General features: G+C 42.5%; 1 protein-coding gene across 4 annotated transcripts in view; it reads left to right on the top strand.

The window, feature by feature from the left end:
• Positions 1 to 16,269, top strand: part of KHDRBS1 (KH RNA binding domain containing, signal transduction associated 1) — a 30,442-nt gene extending 14,173 nt beyond the window's left edge. For 2 of the 4 annotated variants that reach the window (XM_055255678.2, XM_063627974.1), the window contains 8 exons: positions 2,061 to 2,185; positions 3,291 to 3,407; positions 4,950 to 5,096; positions 9,294 to 9,427; positions 10,216 to 10,417; positions 10,930 to 10,997; positions 11,898 to 11,956; positions 14,918 to 16,269. In XM_055255678.2, the coding sequence (XP_055111653.1) occupies positions 2,061 to 2,185; positions 3,291 to 3,407; positions 4,950 to 5,096; positions 9,294 to 9,427; positions 10,216 to 10,417; positions 10,930 to 10,997; positions 11,898 to 11,956; positions 14,918 to 15,015 (950 nt within the window). In that variant the 3' untranslated portion in view covers positions 15,016 to 16,269. Of the gene's footprint in view, positions 1 to 2,060; positions 2,186 to 3,290; positions 3,408 to 4,949; positions 5,097 to 9,293; positions 9,428 to 10,215; positions 10,418 to 10,929; positions 10,998 to 11,897; positions 12,559 to 14,193 lie in introns of all 4 variants that reach the window. The other 2 variants (XR_010117736.1, XM_055255679.2) reach the window with 2 other exon arrangements.
• The last annotated feature ends 3,428 nt before the right edge of the window (positions 16,270 to 19,697 follow it).

Genomic DNA, 19,697 nt, shown 5'->3' with positions numbered 1-19,697 from the left:
CGAAGAAGTTTGAGAACCCCAGCCTTAAAATTATAGAAGATGGGAATATTATGTAATATTCTATTACAGAATAGTCTCTGATATTTAGAATGTTCCACTGATTTTAGGGAGTGTATAGATATATATATATACACACATATATATGTATATATATATACACACACGTATATATATATATACACACACACACATATATATACACACACGTATATATATATATATATATATATATAATTTTTTTTTTTTTTTTTTTTTTTTTTGAGACAGTCTTGCTCTGTCGCCCAGGCTGGAGTGCAGTGACGCGATCTCGGCTCACTGCAAGCTCCGCCTCCTGGGTTCACGCCATTCTCCTGCCCCAGCCTCCTGAGTAGCTGGGACTACAGGTGTCCACCACCACACCCGGCTAATTTTTTTTTTGTATTTTTATTAGAGATGAGGTTTCACCGTGTTAGCCAGGATGGTCTTGATCTCCAGACCTTGTGATCCTCCCGCCTCGGCCTCCCAAAGTGCTGGGATTACAAGCATGAGCCACCACACCTGGCCTATTTTTTTTTTTTTTTTTTGACTATTCTCAGTGGATCATATAAGCATTCAGTTACTGCTCATCCTTGGGCACTCTGCCCTCATCTCTATTAGAACTCCTGTTATAGCACTTAACTACACTTCATTGCCACCTCTATAGTCTGGGAACTCCAGTATATAAACAGTGAAGACAGAGACCAGTCTGACTCGCTCTGTTGTATCTCCTGTGCTTTGCAAGACAGATGCCTGGCTCTTATTAAGTCCTCCATAGTGGTTAATGATTGTACCTATTACAGGTCTCCCGTCATCTGCCTCTCCATACCATAGGAAGCACTCAAACAATTGCAGTCACTCAATGAATGAAGTTCCTTAATAGTAGGAAATCTTTTTGTATGCCAAGTTTCTATCTAATGAAACTGTCTTAACCCACGAATTGAAAGTACTTTTAGGTGATGATGGATATGTCTGTGCCCATGATGGTGGTGATGGTTTCATGGGTGAATACTTATCTCCAGACTCATCATTGTATACAGTAATTATGTATAACTTTTTAAATATCAGTTATACTTCAATAAAATGTTTTTTTAAAAGTACCTGGTGGCTGGGCGCAGTGGCTCACGCCTGTAATCCCAGCACTTTGGGAGGCTGAGGCAGGTGGATCACCTGAGGTCGGGAGTTCGAGACCAGCCTGACCAACATGGAGAAAACCCTTCTCTACTAAAAATACAAAATTAGCCGGGTATGGTGGCACATGCCTGTAATCCCAGCTACTTGGGAGGCTGAGGCAGGAGAATCGCTTGAACCCAGGAGGCAGAGGTTGCAGTGAGCCGAGATCACGCCATTGCACTCCAGTCTGGACAAAAAGAGCGAAACTCCGTCTCAAAAAAAAAAAAAAAAAAAAAGTACCTGGTGCATTTTGTATCATTTATCATTTAGGCATTGGCTGAATTTGGGCGAGGTAATGGTAACGATATATTAAGTACTTTATGAAAAATTGGCCTTAATTAGGCGTATCTACATAGTTTATTAACTTGTCTTCGGTCACACGACTAGTGAGTAGCAGAGTAAGAACAAGGTCTTTCAGACTCTTAAGGACTAGTATCTAGAGTACTGATGTCACCGTGGAACTTTAATGGAACTATCCATTGTATATTTAGATTATTTACTTTTGTTTTTTTCAAGGTAAGATTATGCTTTGTCTTGATGCAGATTTTGATTTTTTGTTAGTTTCTTTATTCTCCTTTCCCCCATCTCACCCAATTAATTTTGTTAAATTGATTTAAGAAACATTTAAATGTCTCTGTTGTCATGGCTTCAGGTGAGGGTGGAAGAGTACACTTCTTTTATTAGAAGCAGGCTTTGGGCTTTCTAGTCAACTTCATATAGCTTTAGTGCTTTCAGCTAGTTTCTTTCTGAAATTGGCACATTCGTGTGAACTATTTAGTTTCACTATATGGCATTCCATGTTATTGCTTTAAGCACACTTCAAAATTTCCATTTGTTTACCAGGGCAAAAATAAATTGTTTTTCCTATTCAGAAATTGAGAAGATTCAGAAAGGAGACTCAAAAAAGGAAGATGAGGAGAATTACTTGGATTTATTTTCTCATAAGAACATGAAACTGAAAGAGCGAGTGCTGATACCTGTCAAGCAGTATCCCAAGGTAAGGCCAAAAGTGCCTTGCACCTTTGAGTTATCTTTCTAGTTATGAGAGAGTCATGGGCTATAATAAAGACTCCTGGGGGTTGTGATGCTTTAGAAACTTAAGCCTGTGAAGCTTCTCTTTCATGCTTGCAGTACCTGTTTCTGGCAATTGAAATATCTAAGTTCTTAACTAATAACATAGCTATAGCCAGGAAGGAAATATAATCATCTTTTTATTATCAGAAAGTTTCTTTCTCAAACGATTGCTCAGGCTACAGGTTCAAAGAAAAAAAAATTAAAACCTGAAGAGTTGCTCTTTGTCAAAAGACTAATCTGAAATCTAAATAAAAGGAAATATAATATGAATCCTCAATTGGATGAAGTTAATTTTATTTTCTTACTGAAAGTTTACTTTTAAGTAAATGCTTTTTTTTTCTTCCTTTTTTTTTTTTTTTAGGAAAGCATTTAGTTACATTTAGTTTATCCAGCATGCTATCAAAGGGTGCTATATAGGCTCTTCTGTTCTGAGGTCACTGCCTTAAAAATGTTTATGTATGTTAAGTGCTAGGCCAGGCACAGTGGCTCACGCCTGTAATGCCAGCACTTTGGGAGGCCAATGCAGGCAGATTGCTTGAGCCCAGGAGTTCAAGACCAGCCTGAGCAACATAGCGAAACCCCATCTCTACAAAAAATACAAAAATTAGCCTGGTGTTATGGTGTGCACCTGTACCCAGCTACTCCGGAGGCTGGGGCAGGAGGATCACTTGAGTCCAGAAAGTTGAGGCTGCGGTGAGCCATGATCATGTCACTACACTTTGGCCTGGGCAACAGAGTGAGAGCCTGTCTCAAAATAAAGTAAAAAATAAAATAGTAAAGGTCTTAATGTATTTTGGAAGAGCACCAGAATACATTAGAAAAGCCAAATTCAGGTCTAGGAACTGCCACTTTCTAGTTTCATAACCTTAAGCTAATCACTTTATTAATATGGCTTCAGTGTCCTTCAGTAAAATGGGAATGGTAATACTCTACCTTTGCAGGGTTGTTTAAAATCAAGTGAGGTAATTTATATGGAAATGTTTTTATATAGTAGCATGTATATTTAGAAATCCTTTCTTTTCTGTCAGTTCAATTTTGTGGGGAAGATTCTTGGACCACAAGGGAATACAATCAAAAGACTGCAGGAAGAGACTGGTGCAAAGATCTCTGTGTTGGGAAAGGGCTCAATGAGAGACAAAGCCAAGGTAAGCTCACATTAGTGAGGCAAGAGGACATCCTAATGCCTTCTACTTGCCCAGAATGCAGTATGGATGTCTTATAGAGGCAAGAATTTTGTATGTGTACAGAATGTGGCTCCTTTAAGTTTGCACTGGATGCGAGAGATTATACACCAAGTTAATTTACTTGCTTGGCAACCCTGGAAGAGCCTAGGTGTGCCCTGGTGATAGTTTTCTTCTGGACTTTTTGACTGCATAGTAATGGAAACAGCAGTAGCATGTTGCGCGTTGGTAGGATTATCTGTGAAAACTTGAAAGGGAACTGGATATACTAAAACTTAGTCTAAAGCAGACAAAAGACACTAAAATGCAAACAGCACACCCCCCTTTTTGTAACCTGGAAAAGTGAGAACAATAGTGTTGTGAGAGCAGGTGAGTTTGAGGATTAGTCGGTTTGTTTTACAGCCAGTTTGGAATGTGAGGCTCACTAAAAGAATGTATTCCAAAAGGAACCATGAGTAATCCTGACTACAGAATCTAATTCGTCTTTTTTTTTCCCCATGCCATAGCCACATACGCTGTGTACTCTGTGACAAGAAACTTCTCACCAAAACAGAATAGTCTTAGCCTTCTGGGGTCACCTTATTTGATGAGATATTCCTACTACAGTCCAAAAACCAATTCTTTCAACCCTCCTTTTATGTAGCCTAATGGACACGTGTTTGTTTTTTCAGGTCATTTCTTACTAGATGCATATAGTTAGGGCTGCAGTGTGTTGTTCTAACTAATGAGATTTACGTGAGCTTTTCTTCCGTCTGTCCTGACTTCTTTCTTCCCCTAGCACTCCCTAGACCGTGTAAGCAGATAAGCAGAGCTCCTGCTGATTAACAGCTCTACCTGTGATTTAAAAACTAATGCTTGGCAAACAGCTATTATCTGAATAGAGACTAGAATTAAGTTTTTCTTCTTTATGCTTTTAGTAAGAGCTCCAGTGGATATCTCAGGGATTTAAGACAACAATTAACTGTTAGCAGCAGACCATGTGGAAGTTTAGCAGGCTGTGCAAATTACTGTTCTTCAGAGTTTGTTTTACTTTTTTTTTTTTCTTAAGATGGAGCCTTGCTCTGTTGCCCAGGCTAGAGTGCAGTGGCTCACTGCAACCTCCACCTCACGGGTTCAAGCAATTCTTCTGCCTCAGCCTCCTGAGTAGCTGGGATTACAGGCATGCGCCACCATGCCCGGCTAATTTTTGTATTTTTAGTAGAGACGGGGCTTCATCACATTGGTCAGACTGGTCTCGAACTCCTGACCTCATGATCCTCCCGCCTCAGTCTCCCAAAGTCCTGGGATTATAGCGTGAGCCATCGCGCCTGGCTGCTTGTTTTACTTTATTAAACTTTACTGTTTTTCTTTTTTTTTTTTGTTTAATTCTTCTCAGCTCATAGCAATTAACTTTACTGTTTTTCAGAGACATTAGGGGTATTTCTTGCTGTTCCTTTGGCTTAGAGGTAAAGGTGGTGTTTTCTCCCTAGTCCACGTGGTGTGATGTTTCTCTGCATTTTTCCATAGGAGGAAGAGCTGCGCAAAGGTGGAGACCCCAAATATGCCCACTTGAATATGGATCTGCATGTCTTCATTGAAGTCTTTGGACCCCCATGTGAGGCTTATGCTCTTATGGCCCATGCCATGGAGGAAGTCAAGAAATTTCTAGTACCGGTAAGGAAATGCACGTCCTGTGTCTTCTGAACAAAAGAGAACTGGGATCTTATGCTGTTGTGAAGGTAGGGGTTTTTTTTTTTTTTTTTTTTTTTTTTTTTTTTTTTTTTTTTTTTTGAGACAGAGTCTCGCTCTGTCGCCCGGGCTGGAGTGCAGTGGCGCAATCTCGGCTCACTGCAAGCTCCGCCTCCCGGGTTCACGCCATTCTCCTGCCTCAGCCTCCGAGTAGCTGGGACTACAGGCGCCCGCCACCGCGCCCGGCTAATTTTTTGTATATTTTAGTAGAGACGGGGTTTCACCGTGGTCTCGATCTCCTGACCTCGTGATCCGTCCGCCTCGGCCTCCCAAAGTGCTGGGATTACAAGCGTGAGCCACCGCGCCCGGCCGGTAGGGGTTCTTAAGTAAGGTCTGCATAACCTGTATGTATACCAAATTCTGCATTATGTGCATTTTCCTTAGGTAGTTGTTACTTGCACCTAATTCTCAAAGCATGCTCCAAGGCCACTCTATCCCTCCTTGTCTAATGTGGTTTTCATTGTGTACCGGTATCTTGTCAGTATCTCGGGTCCACAATGTGCCTGCATTACTGATATTCAGTTAACTAAGGTTTAACAGAGTCTTCACCTAGCTGAGTATTTTGGTAGTAGTGTGGAACAAGGAGATTGTGTTAGGAAAGTGACTAAGGTGGGTCTCTGCACTCAAGAAGTTCATGCTGTAGAGAGTAGAGGCTAGCAGCAAGCGCTTATAGCATCTAGTGTTATTGGGTTAAATTCTGACCTGAGCACACTCAGGGATTTCTTTCCTGGAGGAGTTTGCTGAGGATGAGTTTAGTTTGGAAGAGGTTGACTATTGATGTTTAACAGATTGGTGAGCAGCTTTTTTCAGACTATTACTGAAGACTAGATAGAGATGGGACAGGCCAGTTTATCTATCTTGCTTGTTACCACCTTTGAATACTTGGTTGGAATATTACTTTGAATAAATAGGAAATGGTACTATTTTTGCCTTTTAGCAAGGCCTGGTGGTTGTCAGAGTTAACATAGTACTGTTGAATATTTAATAACAAGGATGAATCTGGAGACTTATGAAGGATTTGGAATATTACTCAACTAGAATTGAGTAGGTGTCATGTGTTCATCAGAAAACTAAGAGGAGGTAAGATACAGTCCTTGGTTTTCTTGAATGTTAAATGAGGGAGTTAGAACTAAATGTGGTGTCAGATGATGTGAAAATTGATAGGGCAAAAATTTATAGGCAGTGTGGGCCAGGCACAGTGGCTTACGCCTGTAATCCCAGCAATTTGGGAGGCCGAGGCGGGCAGATCACTTGAGGTCGGGAGTTCGAGACCAGCCTGACCAACATGGAGAAACCCTGTCTACTAAAAATACAAAATTAGCCGGGCGTGGTGGCAGGCGCCTGTAATCCCAGCTACTAGGGAGGCTGAGGTGGGAGAATCGCTTGAACCCAGGAGGCAGAGGTTGTGGTAAGCCAAGATTGCACCATTGGACTCCAGCCTGGGCAACAAGAGTGAAACTCCATCTCCAAAAAAAAAAAAAAGTTTTTAGGCATTGTGTACCCATAATGCTGAACTCCAAGGATTCCAACAGTCTCAAATGTCTTAGCAGCTGCTTTGCTTTCAAGTATCTCATCTTCATTAGAATGTTCAACATGAGGTCGGGCGCGGTGGCTCACGCCTGTAATCCCAGCACTTTGGGAGGCCGAGGCGGGCAGATCACGAGGTCTGGAGATTGAGGCCATCCTGGCTAACATGGTGAAACCCCATCTCTACTAAAAATCAAAAAAAAAAATTAGCCTGGTGTGGTGGCGGGCGCCTGTAGTCCCAGCTAAAGCCAGGTGTGGAGGCTGAGGCAGGAGAATGGCGTGAACCCAGGAGGCGGAGCTTGCAGTGAGCCGAGATTGCGCCACTGCACTCCAGCCTGGGTGACAGAGTGAGACTCTGTCTCAAAAAAAAAAAAAAGAATGTTCAACATGAAACAGACCATTTAACATATCCTAGAGAAAAACACAGCTGGTTAATCTTACTCAAGGGAATTCTTTTTACTCTTTTTGGGGTGTTCTGTTGATCACCCAAGCCATTCAGTTTCCAAAGGACTGCAGAGGGAATGCCCATCTCCTCTCTTCATCATTAGTCTCCCTCATATTCCTCAGAAGGGTTAGGTTTATGAAGCTTGCTTGTAAGTGAATCTTTTTTTTTTTTTTTTTTTTGAGACGGAGTCTCACTGTCACCCAGGCTGGAGTGCAGTGGCGCGATCTCGGCACTGCAGGCTCCGCCCCCCGGGGTTCACGCCATTCTCCTGCCTCAGCCTCCCGAGTAGCTGGGACTATAGGCACCCGCCCCCTCGCCCGGCTAATTTTTTGTATTTTTAGTAGAGACGGGGTTTCACCGTGTTAGCCAGGATGGTCTCGATCTCCTGACCTCGTGATCCACCTGCCTCAGCCTCCCAAAGTGCTGGGATTACAGGTGTGAGCCACCGCGCCCGACATTAAGTGACTCTTTTGAAAAAGATGCTTGCTGGGGAGATGTGGGTTTCCTCAGTGTTGATGTGGCAGTTGGAGGAGTCTGAGCAATGGTCTGGCATTGGTTACTTGATTCTCCAAGGTGTGAGTCTCAAGCAGCAGTAATGTGTAAGGTAGGAGGAGCTGGAGAGTTGAGGGAGGCATCAAAGACTAGCATCATCTATTGAAGCTGTATATGCCTGGGATATATAAAAACGCATGAAGTATTAAGACTGAATGGCTCTCAACAGGAAGCGTGAAAAGATTTGCAAATGGCATTTGATTTTTCCCTCTTGTGGAGGAAAAAAAAGTGAGGCTATTTTTGCATCTGTGACCACAGCCCTCCATTTTCCCCTTAGAACAATTAACTATACCAGCAATGCTTCAACGGTGCAGTAGGAAGAGCACTGGACTATGTATGTCTGTCTGTCTGTGTCTTCCTGGACAGGTTATCATTTCACTTTTCTGAGCTTTGGGTTTCTTGTTCATCCCAAACATTTCTTAAGTATCTGTCAGATGTCTGATGCTATGCTTGGGTGTAAAGTTACAAAAATGGCTCCTGGAGAGCTTACAGTTTAGTGACAGACAATTCTAAAATGATGTGATAAGTGCTTAGGTGTAGGGAATTATGTGGTACTTTGAGAAAAGAGGAGTTGAAGGGGTGGCATCAAGAGAAAGTTTTTCAAGAGACACTTTAATTTAGACAAGTCTTGTAAGGATGAGTTAAGAATCCCTCAGGTGGACAAAAAAGACAGTATAAGGACAAAAAAGCCTGTTGATCCAACACCTAGATTTTGAGACAGGTAATTCTGAATTCACATCTAGAGTCTGCCATTTCTTAGCTCTATGTTCTTAAGCTGGTTGATGTATACTCCTTGAGTCTGTTTTCTTAACTGTAAAATGTGGAGATCTGCCTACTTATTTCAGGGTCATTTTGAAGATTTTTTTTTTTTTTTTTTTTTTTTGAGACGAAGTCTCGCTCTTTCGCCCAGGCAGGACTGCAGTGGCGCTATCTTGGCTCACTGCAAGCTCTGCCTCCCAGGTTCATGCCATTCTCCTGCCTCAGCCTCCCGAGCAGCTGAGACTACAGGCGCCTGCCACCGCGCCCGGCTAATTTTTTGTATTTTTAGTAGAGACGGGGTTTCACCGTGTCAGCCACAATGGTCTCGGTCTCCTGACCTCGTGATTCGCCCGCCTCGGCCTCCCAAAGTGCTGGGATTACAGGCGTGAGCCACCGCACCCGGCCCTCATTTTGAAGATTAAACTGAAAAATCTATATAAAGCTTATTCTGTAGAGCCAAGTGCATACAGCTCCATTAATGGTAGTGGCTTTTATTATTCCAGGAAAAGGAAACTATTTGCAAAGAATGGATGTGTAAGAGTAAGCCAGGCTCTGAACTGCAAGTCATTCAGTCTGGCTTGTGAGGAGGTTATGTAGTGAGGGAATGGAAGTGATCCGGAGAGCTAGGCAGGGACCACATTATGAATAGTGAGGGGTCTGCCATCAAGACTTCCTCAGAGAGGTGACAGATAGGGTGCCATTTGACTTCAGAGAAGGAATGACCTGAGACCTCACCTGGGCTCTCGGAGCTCTTAGAATTCAAGGCTCCTGTGGGCCGGATGGTTTCTCAGCAGAAAGTGTAGCTATCACACAATACTCCTTGTATCTTTCGTTCCCAGGATATGATGGATGATATCTGCCAGGAGCAGTTTCTAGAGCTGTCCTACTTGAATGGAGTACCTGAACCCTCTCGTGGACGTGGGGTGCCAGTGAGAGGCCGGGGAGCCGCACCTCCTCCACCACCTGTTCCCAGGTAAAAGTAATGGAGACACCCAGAAATAGGATGTAAATGTGACTACCAGTGTCATCTCTTTTAGTGGTGCTCTTATGTCTGGCTTAGGAAGGGTCTCAGGATTTGTATGTTGCATCAAGAATAGAATTCTACAACCATATGCTCACACCTGTAATCACAGCACTTTGGGAGGCTAAGGCAGGCGGATCAACTGACATTAGGAGTTTGAGACCAGCCTGGCCAACATGGTGAAACCCCGTCTCTACTAAAAATACAAAAATTAGCCAGGTGTGGTGGCATACACCACACTACTCAGGAGGCTGGGGCAAGAGAACTGCTTGAACCCAGGAGACGGAGGTTGCAGTGAGCCGAGATCATGCCACCACTTCAGTCTGGGTGATAGAGCAAGACTCCATTTCAAAAAAAAACAAAATAGAGTTCTAGATCTTGGGCACTTTGACCATAGCCAAGTGCTGCAGCCTTGCTGAAACTTTTGGCCTTCTAATTATGGACAGTCTTAGCATTTGTTAATGGTCTGACTTTAAAATTCTACCTTTTGTGACTGACCTTTATAGAGTATGCAGACTCTCCAGACCTGCCCAAGGCAGTGCAGTGATGAATTGGTCCTCTGTAGGACCTCGGGGATCTTGCAGTGTGGGTCCTTTACCCTGTACATTCCTCTGTGCTTTAATAGTAGCCTAGTTAAGGCTTCATAAAATCTGCCTAATTCCAGAATTTGTAAACAAATCAGAACATGAAAGTGGCCTGTTTATGAAAAGTTCCATTTAAGATAAACTTTCATTCTGTAGGGGCCGTGGTGTTGGACCACCTCGGGGGGCTTTGGTACGTGGTACACCAGTAAGGGGAGCCATCACCAGAGGTGCCACTGTGACTCGAGGCGTGCCACCCCCACCTACTGTGAGGGGCGCTCCAGCACCAAGAGCACGGACAGCGGGCATCCAGAGGATACCTTTGCCTCCACCTCCTGCACCAGAAACATACGAAGAATATGTAAGAAATTTGAACAATGTGCCGTTTCCCAATACCTAGAAGGCTGCTAAAGGAAGTTGAATGACAGGGCCTCGGTCCTTTATGTAGGTGTCATGGGCTGCCTGTAAGATTTGCAGTCTGCCCTCTTCTCTTGCAGTGAATGTTGAACTATTAGAAGATTTTTCCATTTGAGGCAGGGTTTTACTATGCACCTGTAGATTAAACAACAAATAAAATGTACTTTAATGCAGTGTTTTATAATGAATTTCTTACTAGTACTGATAATACTAAAGCTCGGTTTTGTACTTTACTTCCTGCTCACACTTGTTCTGTGGCATATCATATTTGTTTGGGTTTTCTTTGTTTAGTAACCCTTTCTCTTTTGACGATTCTACAGTAGGCATTAACATTTTAGAGGGAAATGTCATGTCCTTTTAATTCAGAAGCCTACCTACTCCCGTGGGATGTAATTACCTTTCCTACTGTCTCTGATTTTGATCTTTTATTTCATTTTTTTGTTGTTGTTGTTCTAGGGATATGATGATACATATGCAGAACAAAGTTATGAAGGCTACGAAGGCTATTACAGCCAGAGTCAAGGGTGAGTCAGGCAGTGTAAGCACTGTTGTTTGTCCTGAGGATGGATGGAGGGAGTTGGAGGAACAGAGAGATTCAGACAGCACAACCCTAAGAAGCAGAATGCTCGCCTTTGGAGGGCGTCTCCTCTGCACCCCGCAGTCCTGACTGGTCTTGAACTCTTAAGCTCAAGCAGTCCTCCCACTTCAGCCCTCTCTAGTAGCTGGGGTTACAGGTGCATGCCACCGTGCAATGCTTTCCTCTGCGTTTGACATCTGTGAAGCACACACTTGGATTTGTAAATTTGGATAACTGTGAGCCTTAAATTATAATTTAGAACCTGAGAGTAACAAATGAAAAATTTCCAAGCTGTGACTACATGGAAACAAGGAGAAATGCCTTTATGTTATTTTGATTTATTATTTTAAAATATCAAAACCACATTAAAGCTGCATGAAATTTTACAAGAAGCTTGAATTGCACTACCGTAACTTAGGTTCTTTTCTGCATTTCTCTTTAAGACCATTTCCTTGTGTGTCCATGTATATAGCTTACCTGTGAATTGATTGAAAAAGAGTCCCAGAATTCTACAGCAGTGATAAAACAGTTCTTTTTCCCTTCTGGTGAGCCCTATGAATACATGTATATGTATGCTGTATTAAGAGGGTCAATTTAGGATTGTGCTTTTTCACTTTATATTCTGGGGTATCCATTTTTCTTTGCAATAGTTGTCGTAATTATTTTATAAGTACATAGTCTATACATATTTTGGAAATACTTTACAGTTTAGGGATGGGGCAGAATGAGTATTTTCCTGTATTAATACACATAGTAAAATGACTGACATATGGAAGTATTTGAGAGAAAGGTGAAACTAAAACATAGTTACTCTGTAGCTTCCTAACGCTCTGCCTTTGGCTTTCAGGGACTCAGAATATTATGACTATGGACATGGGGAGGTTCAAGATTCTTATGAAGCTTATGGTATGTCTTTATCTCTGTGGTGGGGCAGAATGTACAAGTAAGTGCCCGGGAGGATGCTGGTGACTAAAGTATTGAGAGTCAGACAAACATACCTACGGATAAACCCTTAGAAGGCCAAGATTTTGCTAGATGTGACAGTGAGAGTTCTGCTCTTACTTAAATTTTGCAGTACATGGTAGAAAGAGGGTCTGCTAGAGTGAGGTGGGGTATTGCTACTCTTGGAAGGGTAGTGTGTGTCTTAAACAAGGGCTCAAGACCAGCTTGGCCCTGTGGAGCAGCAGACTTATAAGCTAATGTTGATTTTTTCCACTTTAGGCAGGGAAATAGCTGGACCTGGGTTGTATTTCTGGGCCTTTGCTGCCGATATCTAGGCCACTTTGGTAGATAACAAGAACTTCATCATACACAACTGTACTCATCTACCCCATTTCATTAAAGAAGTAAATTTAGATCTCATTGAAAAGAATGTCATTGTAAAGGAAATGTCAGCCAAAAGGGACCTAGATGGCAGCCAGACCAGGTTGGGGGCAAGAACAGTGTCTATTAGGGCCGGGCGTGGTGGCTCACACCTGTAATCCCAACACTGTGGGAGGCCGAGGCAGGTGGATCACCTGTGGTCAGGAGTTCGAGACCAGCCTGGCCAAGATGGTGAAACCCCGTCTCTACTAAAAATACAAAAAAAGTAGCCAGGTGTGGTGGTGGGTGCCTTTAATCTCAGCTACTTGGGAGGCTGAGGCATGAGAATCACTTGAACCTGGGAGGCGGAGGTTGCAGTGAGCTGAGACCGTACCATTGCAGTCCAACCTGGGCAACAAGAACAAAACTCCGTCTCAAAAAAAAAAGATAGTGCCTATTAGAATCAGATTAGAGGCTGTAGGGGCTAGGGCTGATAATTCAGGACAGTACTGGCACCAAGCTCCTTGTTGGCTTGAAGACATCAACACAGTCCTTGATCCCAAGAGAGCTATGGAGGCTGCAACAGCAGCAGGACAAGGCTGCCTTCCCTGAGGTTTGGTTAAAAACACATCGCTCAAGTGTGTCCTCAAGAGCCAGTTATGGCCCTGTGTTAATAGGCCTCAGTGGGAATACTATGTGGCAGTGGATGCAGCTAGAGCTACCTTTTCAGTATAAGGTATTTTCAGCATACCTGAGGGATTTGCAGAGAGTCCTTGGCAGGGGCTCAGCAATTGACAATTCATGTTAAGATACTGGTTGACAGTCTCCCCTTATCCCTAGCTGAAAAAGAGGAACCCCTTAGGGCATCCCAGAGACAGACAAGCTGAGCCCAACTCAGCACAGTATGAAGTAGCCAATCAGCTGCTTGCCCAAGGAAACTGTTCTTACCAATTTTAGCGAAATAGCACTGGACAGTTGCCAGTCACTAACACTGCTTTGCTCTGCTCATATACCACTATTTAGAAGGGCCGTGTGATTGCACCCAAGTATTTCCCTCCATCAGTGAGGCAGTACACTGGGGCCTCTGTATGTGTTTGACTAAATTGCATTTCTGTTTTGCTGGAGAAAAGACCAAACTGAAAGAAGCAGGCTTCTCTTTGTGCTCCTGATATGGTGTTGCTACAGTTAATCTGCTCTGATCTCTGCTTTGATTAACAGAATTAGAAAAATAAACTGTCCAGGATGATCTGTATACGTCAGGAAAAAAAGAAAAAGAAACTGTCTTGTTGATACCCAGAAGCCACTTGGAAAGTGATGGACACGTGTGTTATACTGGGGGTGTAATTAGGGTTCTGTGTGACTTTCGATCTGTATAGGAGTTTGAGTCTCCATAGAGATGGAGGCAGATACTTGTGAATACAGGCAGCTGGAAAAATACTTCAGGGATGAACTAGTGTGTGTAAAGTGTGGGAAGAATAAGCTTAAATGCAATTTATTTTCATAAGAGGTCACCTCTAGAAATATGTGATCATATTCCTCAGGCTTTTCCCTGTCACAAAGGAGAACCATTTGAGGATGCGAACCACATTGTCTGGCTTCTCTCACCTGTCGACTTAAGAAAGGAGATAAGGAATTGTCTTTTTTTTTTGAGATGGAGTCTGGTTCTGTTGTCCAGGTTGGAGTGGAGTGGCGCAATCTCAGCTCACTGCAACCTCTGCCTCCCAGGTTCAAGCAATTCTCCTGCCTCAGCCTCCCAAGTAGCTGGGACTACAGGCAGGCACCACCACGCCTGGCTAATTTTTGTATTTTTAGTAGAGATGGGGTTTCACCCTGTTGGTCAGGCTGGTCTCGAACTCCTGACCTTGTGATCTGCCCGCCTTGGCCTCCCAAAGTGCTGGGATTACAGGCGTGAGCCACCGTACCCAGCCTTGGAATTATCTTAAACAGTGCTGTCAGTGCAACATTTGATTGCACATCCCTCTATCAGAGAGAGCAGTATCAGCTCTGCTGGTGGAGGGCCCCATGGAAAGTGGCCCTTGCTTGCTTTTCCCAGAGAGCTAGAGGACACTTCTCCATAAGGAAACATGACTTGCTGTTGCATGGAAGTGGGGCTGGCTGCCTGCTTCCAATCAAAGACTTCCAGAAGTCCTCCCACCTTACCTGAGGCTACCTGCCAAATTGTTTTGGGAACAGGAAAGGCCATTGCAGACTCACTAAGATTCATGACTTCCTCACTATCTCAAGCAACGTGTTGGGTATCTCCAGGTTTGGGGACTGCAGTACAGATCACATTTGTCTATGAAGAACCTCGTTGTGGGAGATTACTCCAGAGTCAGTGGCAGCTTTTTTGGATTTGTTCCCTTCTGTCTTTCCACTCAAAACTGAAAAACTGCCCAGGCTGCCCAACAGGGCCAAGCCAAGTAGAGAGCAAGGAACACCAGGGGAAGTGTCAAGGCATTAGAAGAAACGCAGTGTTTTTGGTGATCTTTACTATGTGACCTATCCCTGCTTATCCCTAAGTGCCGTGGCCACATGGTTTATAAACTGTCTTTGTTTTCCCCACAGGCCAGGACGACTGGAATGGGACCAGGCCGTCGCTGAAGGCCCCTCCTGCTAGGCCAGTGAAGGGAGCATACAGAGAGCACCCATATGGACGTTATTAAAACAAACATGAGGGGAAAATATCAGTTATGAGCAAAGTTGTTACTGATTTCTTGTATCTCCCAGGATTCCTGTTGCTTTACCCACAGCAGACAAGTAATTGTCTAAGTGTTTTTCTTCGTGGTCCCCTTCTTCTCCCCACCTTATTCCATTCTTAACTCTGCATTCTGGCTTCTGTATGTAGTATTTTAAAATGAGTTAAAATAGATTTAGGAATATTGAATTAATTTTTTAAGTGTGTAGATGCTTTTTTCTTTGTTGTTTAAATATAAACAGAAGTGTACCTTTTATAATAAAAAAAAGAAGTTGAGTAAAAAAAAAACACACAAACCTGTTAGTTTCAAAAATGACATTGCTTGCTTAAAGGTTCTGAAGTAAAGGCTTGTTAAGTTTCTCTTAGTTTTGATTTGAGGCATCCCGTAAAGTTGTAGTTGCAGAATCCCAAACTAGGCTACATTTCAAAATTCAGGGCTGTTTAAGATTTAAAATCACAAACATTAACGGCAGTAGGCACCACCATGTAAAAGTGAGCTCAGACGTCTCTAAAAAATGTTTCCTTTATAAAAGCACATGGCGGTTGAATCTTAAGGTTAAATTTTAATATGAAAGATCCTCATGAATTAAATAGTTGATGCAATTTTTAACGTTAATTGATATAAAACAACAACAACAACAAAATTAGGCTTGTAAAACTGACTTTTTCATTACGTGGGTTTTGAAATCTAGCCCCAGACATACTGTGTTGAGAGATACTTAGGGGGGAGGGAGTAGGTTTTGAAGAGGTTGATGGTGGTGGGGGGGGGAAGGCCTCCTGAATTGAGTTTGATGCAGAGCTTTTTAGCCATGAAGAATCTTTCAGTCATAGTACTAATAATTAAGTTTTTCAGTATTTAAAAAGACAAAGTATTTTGTCCATTTGAGATTCTGCACTCCATGAAAAGCTCACTTGGACGCTGGGGCCAAAAGCTGATGATTTTCTTAAGTTGACGGTTGTCAATATATCGACTGTTCCCGAGTTAGTCAAGTATGTCTCAACACTAGCATGATATAAAAAGGGACACTGCAGCTGAATGAAAAAGGAATCAAAATCCACTTTGTACATAAGTTAAAGTCCTAATTGGATTTGTACCGTCCTCCCATTTTGTTCTCGGAAGATTAAATGCTACATGTGTAAGTCTGCCTAAATAGGTAGCTTAAACTTATGTCAAAATGTCTGCAGCAGTTTGTCAATAAAGTTTAGTCCTTTTTTAATCAAAGTAAATGTGATGAATTGTCATTTTTTTGGGTGGACCATAAAATAGTTTTCTCTTTCAAATAAACTTAAATTAACTCTAAAGTTAATGGGCTTGTTAAAAGTTGGAAACATTCTTAAAAGTGGTGGGGGGGATTTTATTTTAAGTTTACCAAAAAAAAGTTGATGGAGTTGTTAAGTTTTAGTTTAAAAATAACCAAAGCTTTTTCACCCCCTGGAAGTTGTTGGAAGCTGTTGTGTCCAATCCCATCAAAAATTCTAATTTATGGAGAGTTTTCAACTCAACTGAGCTGAAACTTGGATTGGTTTCCATACACAGGTCTCAGTATTAAAGTGCAAGCCAGCCTGGTTTGCACCTTCTGTAGAACCCCTTGGTGGCTCTAAAGTGTGACACCAAATAATTTCCATGAGCTCAGAAGGGGACAGCATCTGCCTTTAGGCATGACAGTTCAGCCAACTCTGGGTGCCCTTGAGGGTTTCTCTTTCAATCCCAGAAATGCTGATAACTCAGCTGGGCTGGGGCAGGATTTGGCATGATAGGCCGGCTCTGAATCCCCTCCTAAGAGAGGAAGTGATGGAATTGGTTGGTCCCATTTCTACTCCGTGCTGATTCTCAGGGTTCTCATGGCTTCCCTAAGAGCCACCTGAACTGCTCGGGGGTGAAAAATCCTCTGTATTGAAGCGCCAAGCTGCCTGCGGCAGTGCATGATGGACATTTTTTTTTTTCTTTTTAAAACACACCAACAAAAAAATGTATTTGTAGATTGTGATAAAATGTAAATAACTGAATTTTCAACCATGGTTTGAAGTCAGCTTTCAGGGCATTATGTCTTGTTTTGATGAAAAGAGATCACTCTATACCCCCCTTTTTAAAGGAAAATTATCGCAAGAGAATCAGGATGTGTAAAGCTAACATGCATCGCAAAAAACCAAAGGTAACCTAAATGTCTGATTTTAATAGCACATATTTCTCTTTTACATAAACTGTGACAGCAACTTGCATAAACAATTCTTTAGCTGTTAATTTTAATGTTAAAACTTTGCAAAATTTGTTTAATAAAAATAGCTGTAAAAAGAAAAACCATATGTTGCCGCATAAATTAGCCATAACTCTTAATAATCCTGCCCATCACAAGTGAACTGTAACGTAACCTGGGCACAAAGTCTGACATCTTAAATGACACGTTGTAAAATTTCAATGACTGTAGATTAGACCTCCTGCTGCACCCCAAAAGCTTTCTGCTCAGCTGTTTAAAACTGTGTAAGGATGAGTCCCTGTAGGTCCCCATATTGATATTCACAATGAAACTTTACTTAAAATTTCTTAAAAGTTGCATGTTTCTCCTGTAATGTGTAAGCTGCATGCAGGATCTCTTTATCTTTTATTTTGTATGTCTTTAAAACTTCCTCTTCAAAAGACTGATCTGTTATTTCTCCATTTTCAGGTGACTGAAAACGCCTGAGGCATTTCCTGGACTAGAATGGGTAGTGAAGACCCATGTCAGGTATGTTAAGGTGGCTTTCTATTAAGGAACAGGGGCCTTTTATCATAACTGTAAAACAGTTATTCTAGGAGGTGGCCTATAAGGTGGTCAATGGGTTAATCTTTTTTGTGGTCATTTGTACCTTATTTATGACATGACCACACTTACATGTCCATTCTGAATTACATCTAATGGTTGATAAGGCCAGACAATATCAACTGAGATCTGTTGAATCCCACTCTGTTTATCCTGTTAATAACCTGATGAGGTGGTGGTCCACTTGGAGTTCATTGGTTGCAAGCAACAAAGTGGCTAGTGTAAATAAAAAAGACTTTATTAGAAAGGTGTTAGGGGCTCAACGTTCAGTGTGAAGGCTAAAAAATCTGGTGTGGGAACTGTAGTGGCTGCAGGGAACTGGGACAACAGTGGTAGACCACAGGAACTATCTTGAAACAAGGACTGGCTCCTTGGGCACAACTCAAACTGTCGGGTCTCTTTCTGCCTCTACTCAAGATTCAGGTTTTAGAGAGGGAATATCAGACTGGATTAGCTGAGTCACATGCGTAAGAAACAACCAACTCCTCAAAAGGCAGTTGGGGAGTTATTAGGAAAGGGAAATGGATGCTGGGCAGCCCGGAAACAATTGTCCAGTAATATCCATATTTTACAGAAGTGACTTAGACCTAATGAAGTTAAGTAACTTCCCAGGGTTCCGTAATTAGTATTAGTATGGCTAGTACTCAAGCTCAAGATTTATGTTGCCAAAACCTGTCATCCTAACCCTATACTATACTGTCCTTAATCTAGGGAAAGGGTATTTCTCATACTTAGGAGATCCTTCATAGGGATAATTGTGGTATAGAAGAAAGGACGTGGAGTTTGACTCCCTGGTTTGTGTAGTTGGGGGCTGTGACAACAGTGAGCTTTCCTGTTAATTGAAGCCATGAAGCAACTAACTGGCTGATTTTTTCTCTGCTCTGAGGTGTCAGGATTAGGATGACGTTGAGGAGAAAGGCCTAACTAGGTAAGCCCAAGGCACATAGATCCTTTCACAGTGAAATTTGGCTTCTTGGAATTTCTTTTTCTTCCAAGCCTGCCTCTCAGTCTCTGAGAGATCTGGAAGCTTTAAGGAAGGGCATATGTACTGAACAAGATTCTGAGCACCTGGCAAGACCTAAGTTTGCTGTTGGTCACATGAATGGCTAGGAAATTGAGCGGGGGGAATCCCTGAACGCAGAGAATTTAGTCTCAACTCTTCCTAGGATAGTCTGAAGAAGAAAAATGGATTAGAAGTTTGGGGATACCTTTCATTTGGACTGTGAACTGCGCCTGGAAAGGCAGGTTCTGTTTGTGGACCCAGGCCTGCTGGTGTTCTGCCTGTTCTGGACATGTAGCTTCGCCCATTGATCCAAGTATTTTCTGTAAAATTCTATCACTCACTACCTGTGAACTTTATTTACTTATTTTAAGGTGGAGTCTCACTCTGTTGCCCAGGCTGTAGTGCAGTGGTGTGATTTCAGCTTACTGCAACCTCCGCCTCCCGGGTTCAAGTGATTCCCCTGCCTCAGCCTTCCGAGTAGCTGGGATTACAGGCGCACACTGCCACGCCTGGATAATTTATGTATTTTTAATAGAGATGTGGTTTCACCATGTTGGCCAGGCTAGTCTTGAACTCCTGACTTCAAGTGATCCGCCCACCTCAGCTTCCAAAAGTGCTAGGATCACAGGCGTGAGCCAATGCGCCCGGCCAACCTGTGAACTTTTATTACCATTCTGTAAGCTTTAGAGACAGACAAGATTGGGTATCTGTCCTGGCTCTGCTTCATGTGAGCCTTTGCCACCTTAGTCAGAAACAAAACCCTTTCAGTGCCTCATTTATCATCAAATGAAGTTGATGATAATACCTGACATTTATCACTGTGCATCATAGTATCCTAACAGAGGTAAT

The sequence above is a fragment of the Symphalangus syndactylus genome, chromosome 12 (assembly GCF_028878055.3).
Source record: "Symphalangus syndactylus isolate Jambi chromosome 12, NHGRI_mSymSyn1-v2.1_pri, whole genome shotgun sequence".
Lineage (NCBI taxonomy): Eukaryota > Metazoa > Chordata > Mammalia > Primates > Hylobatidae > Symphalangus > Symphalangus syndactylus.
The sequence above is the reverse complement of the archived record's forward strand: the minus strand, read 5'-3'. Positions and strand labels throughout refer to the sequence as shown.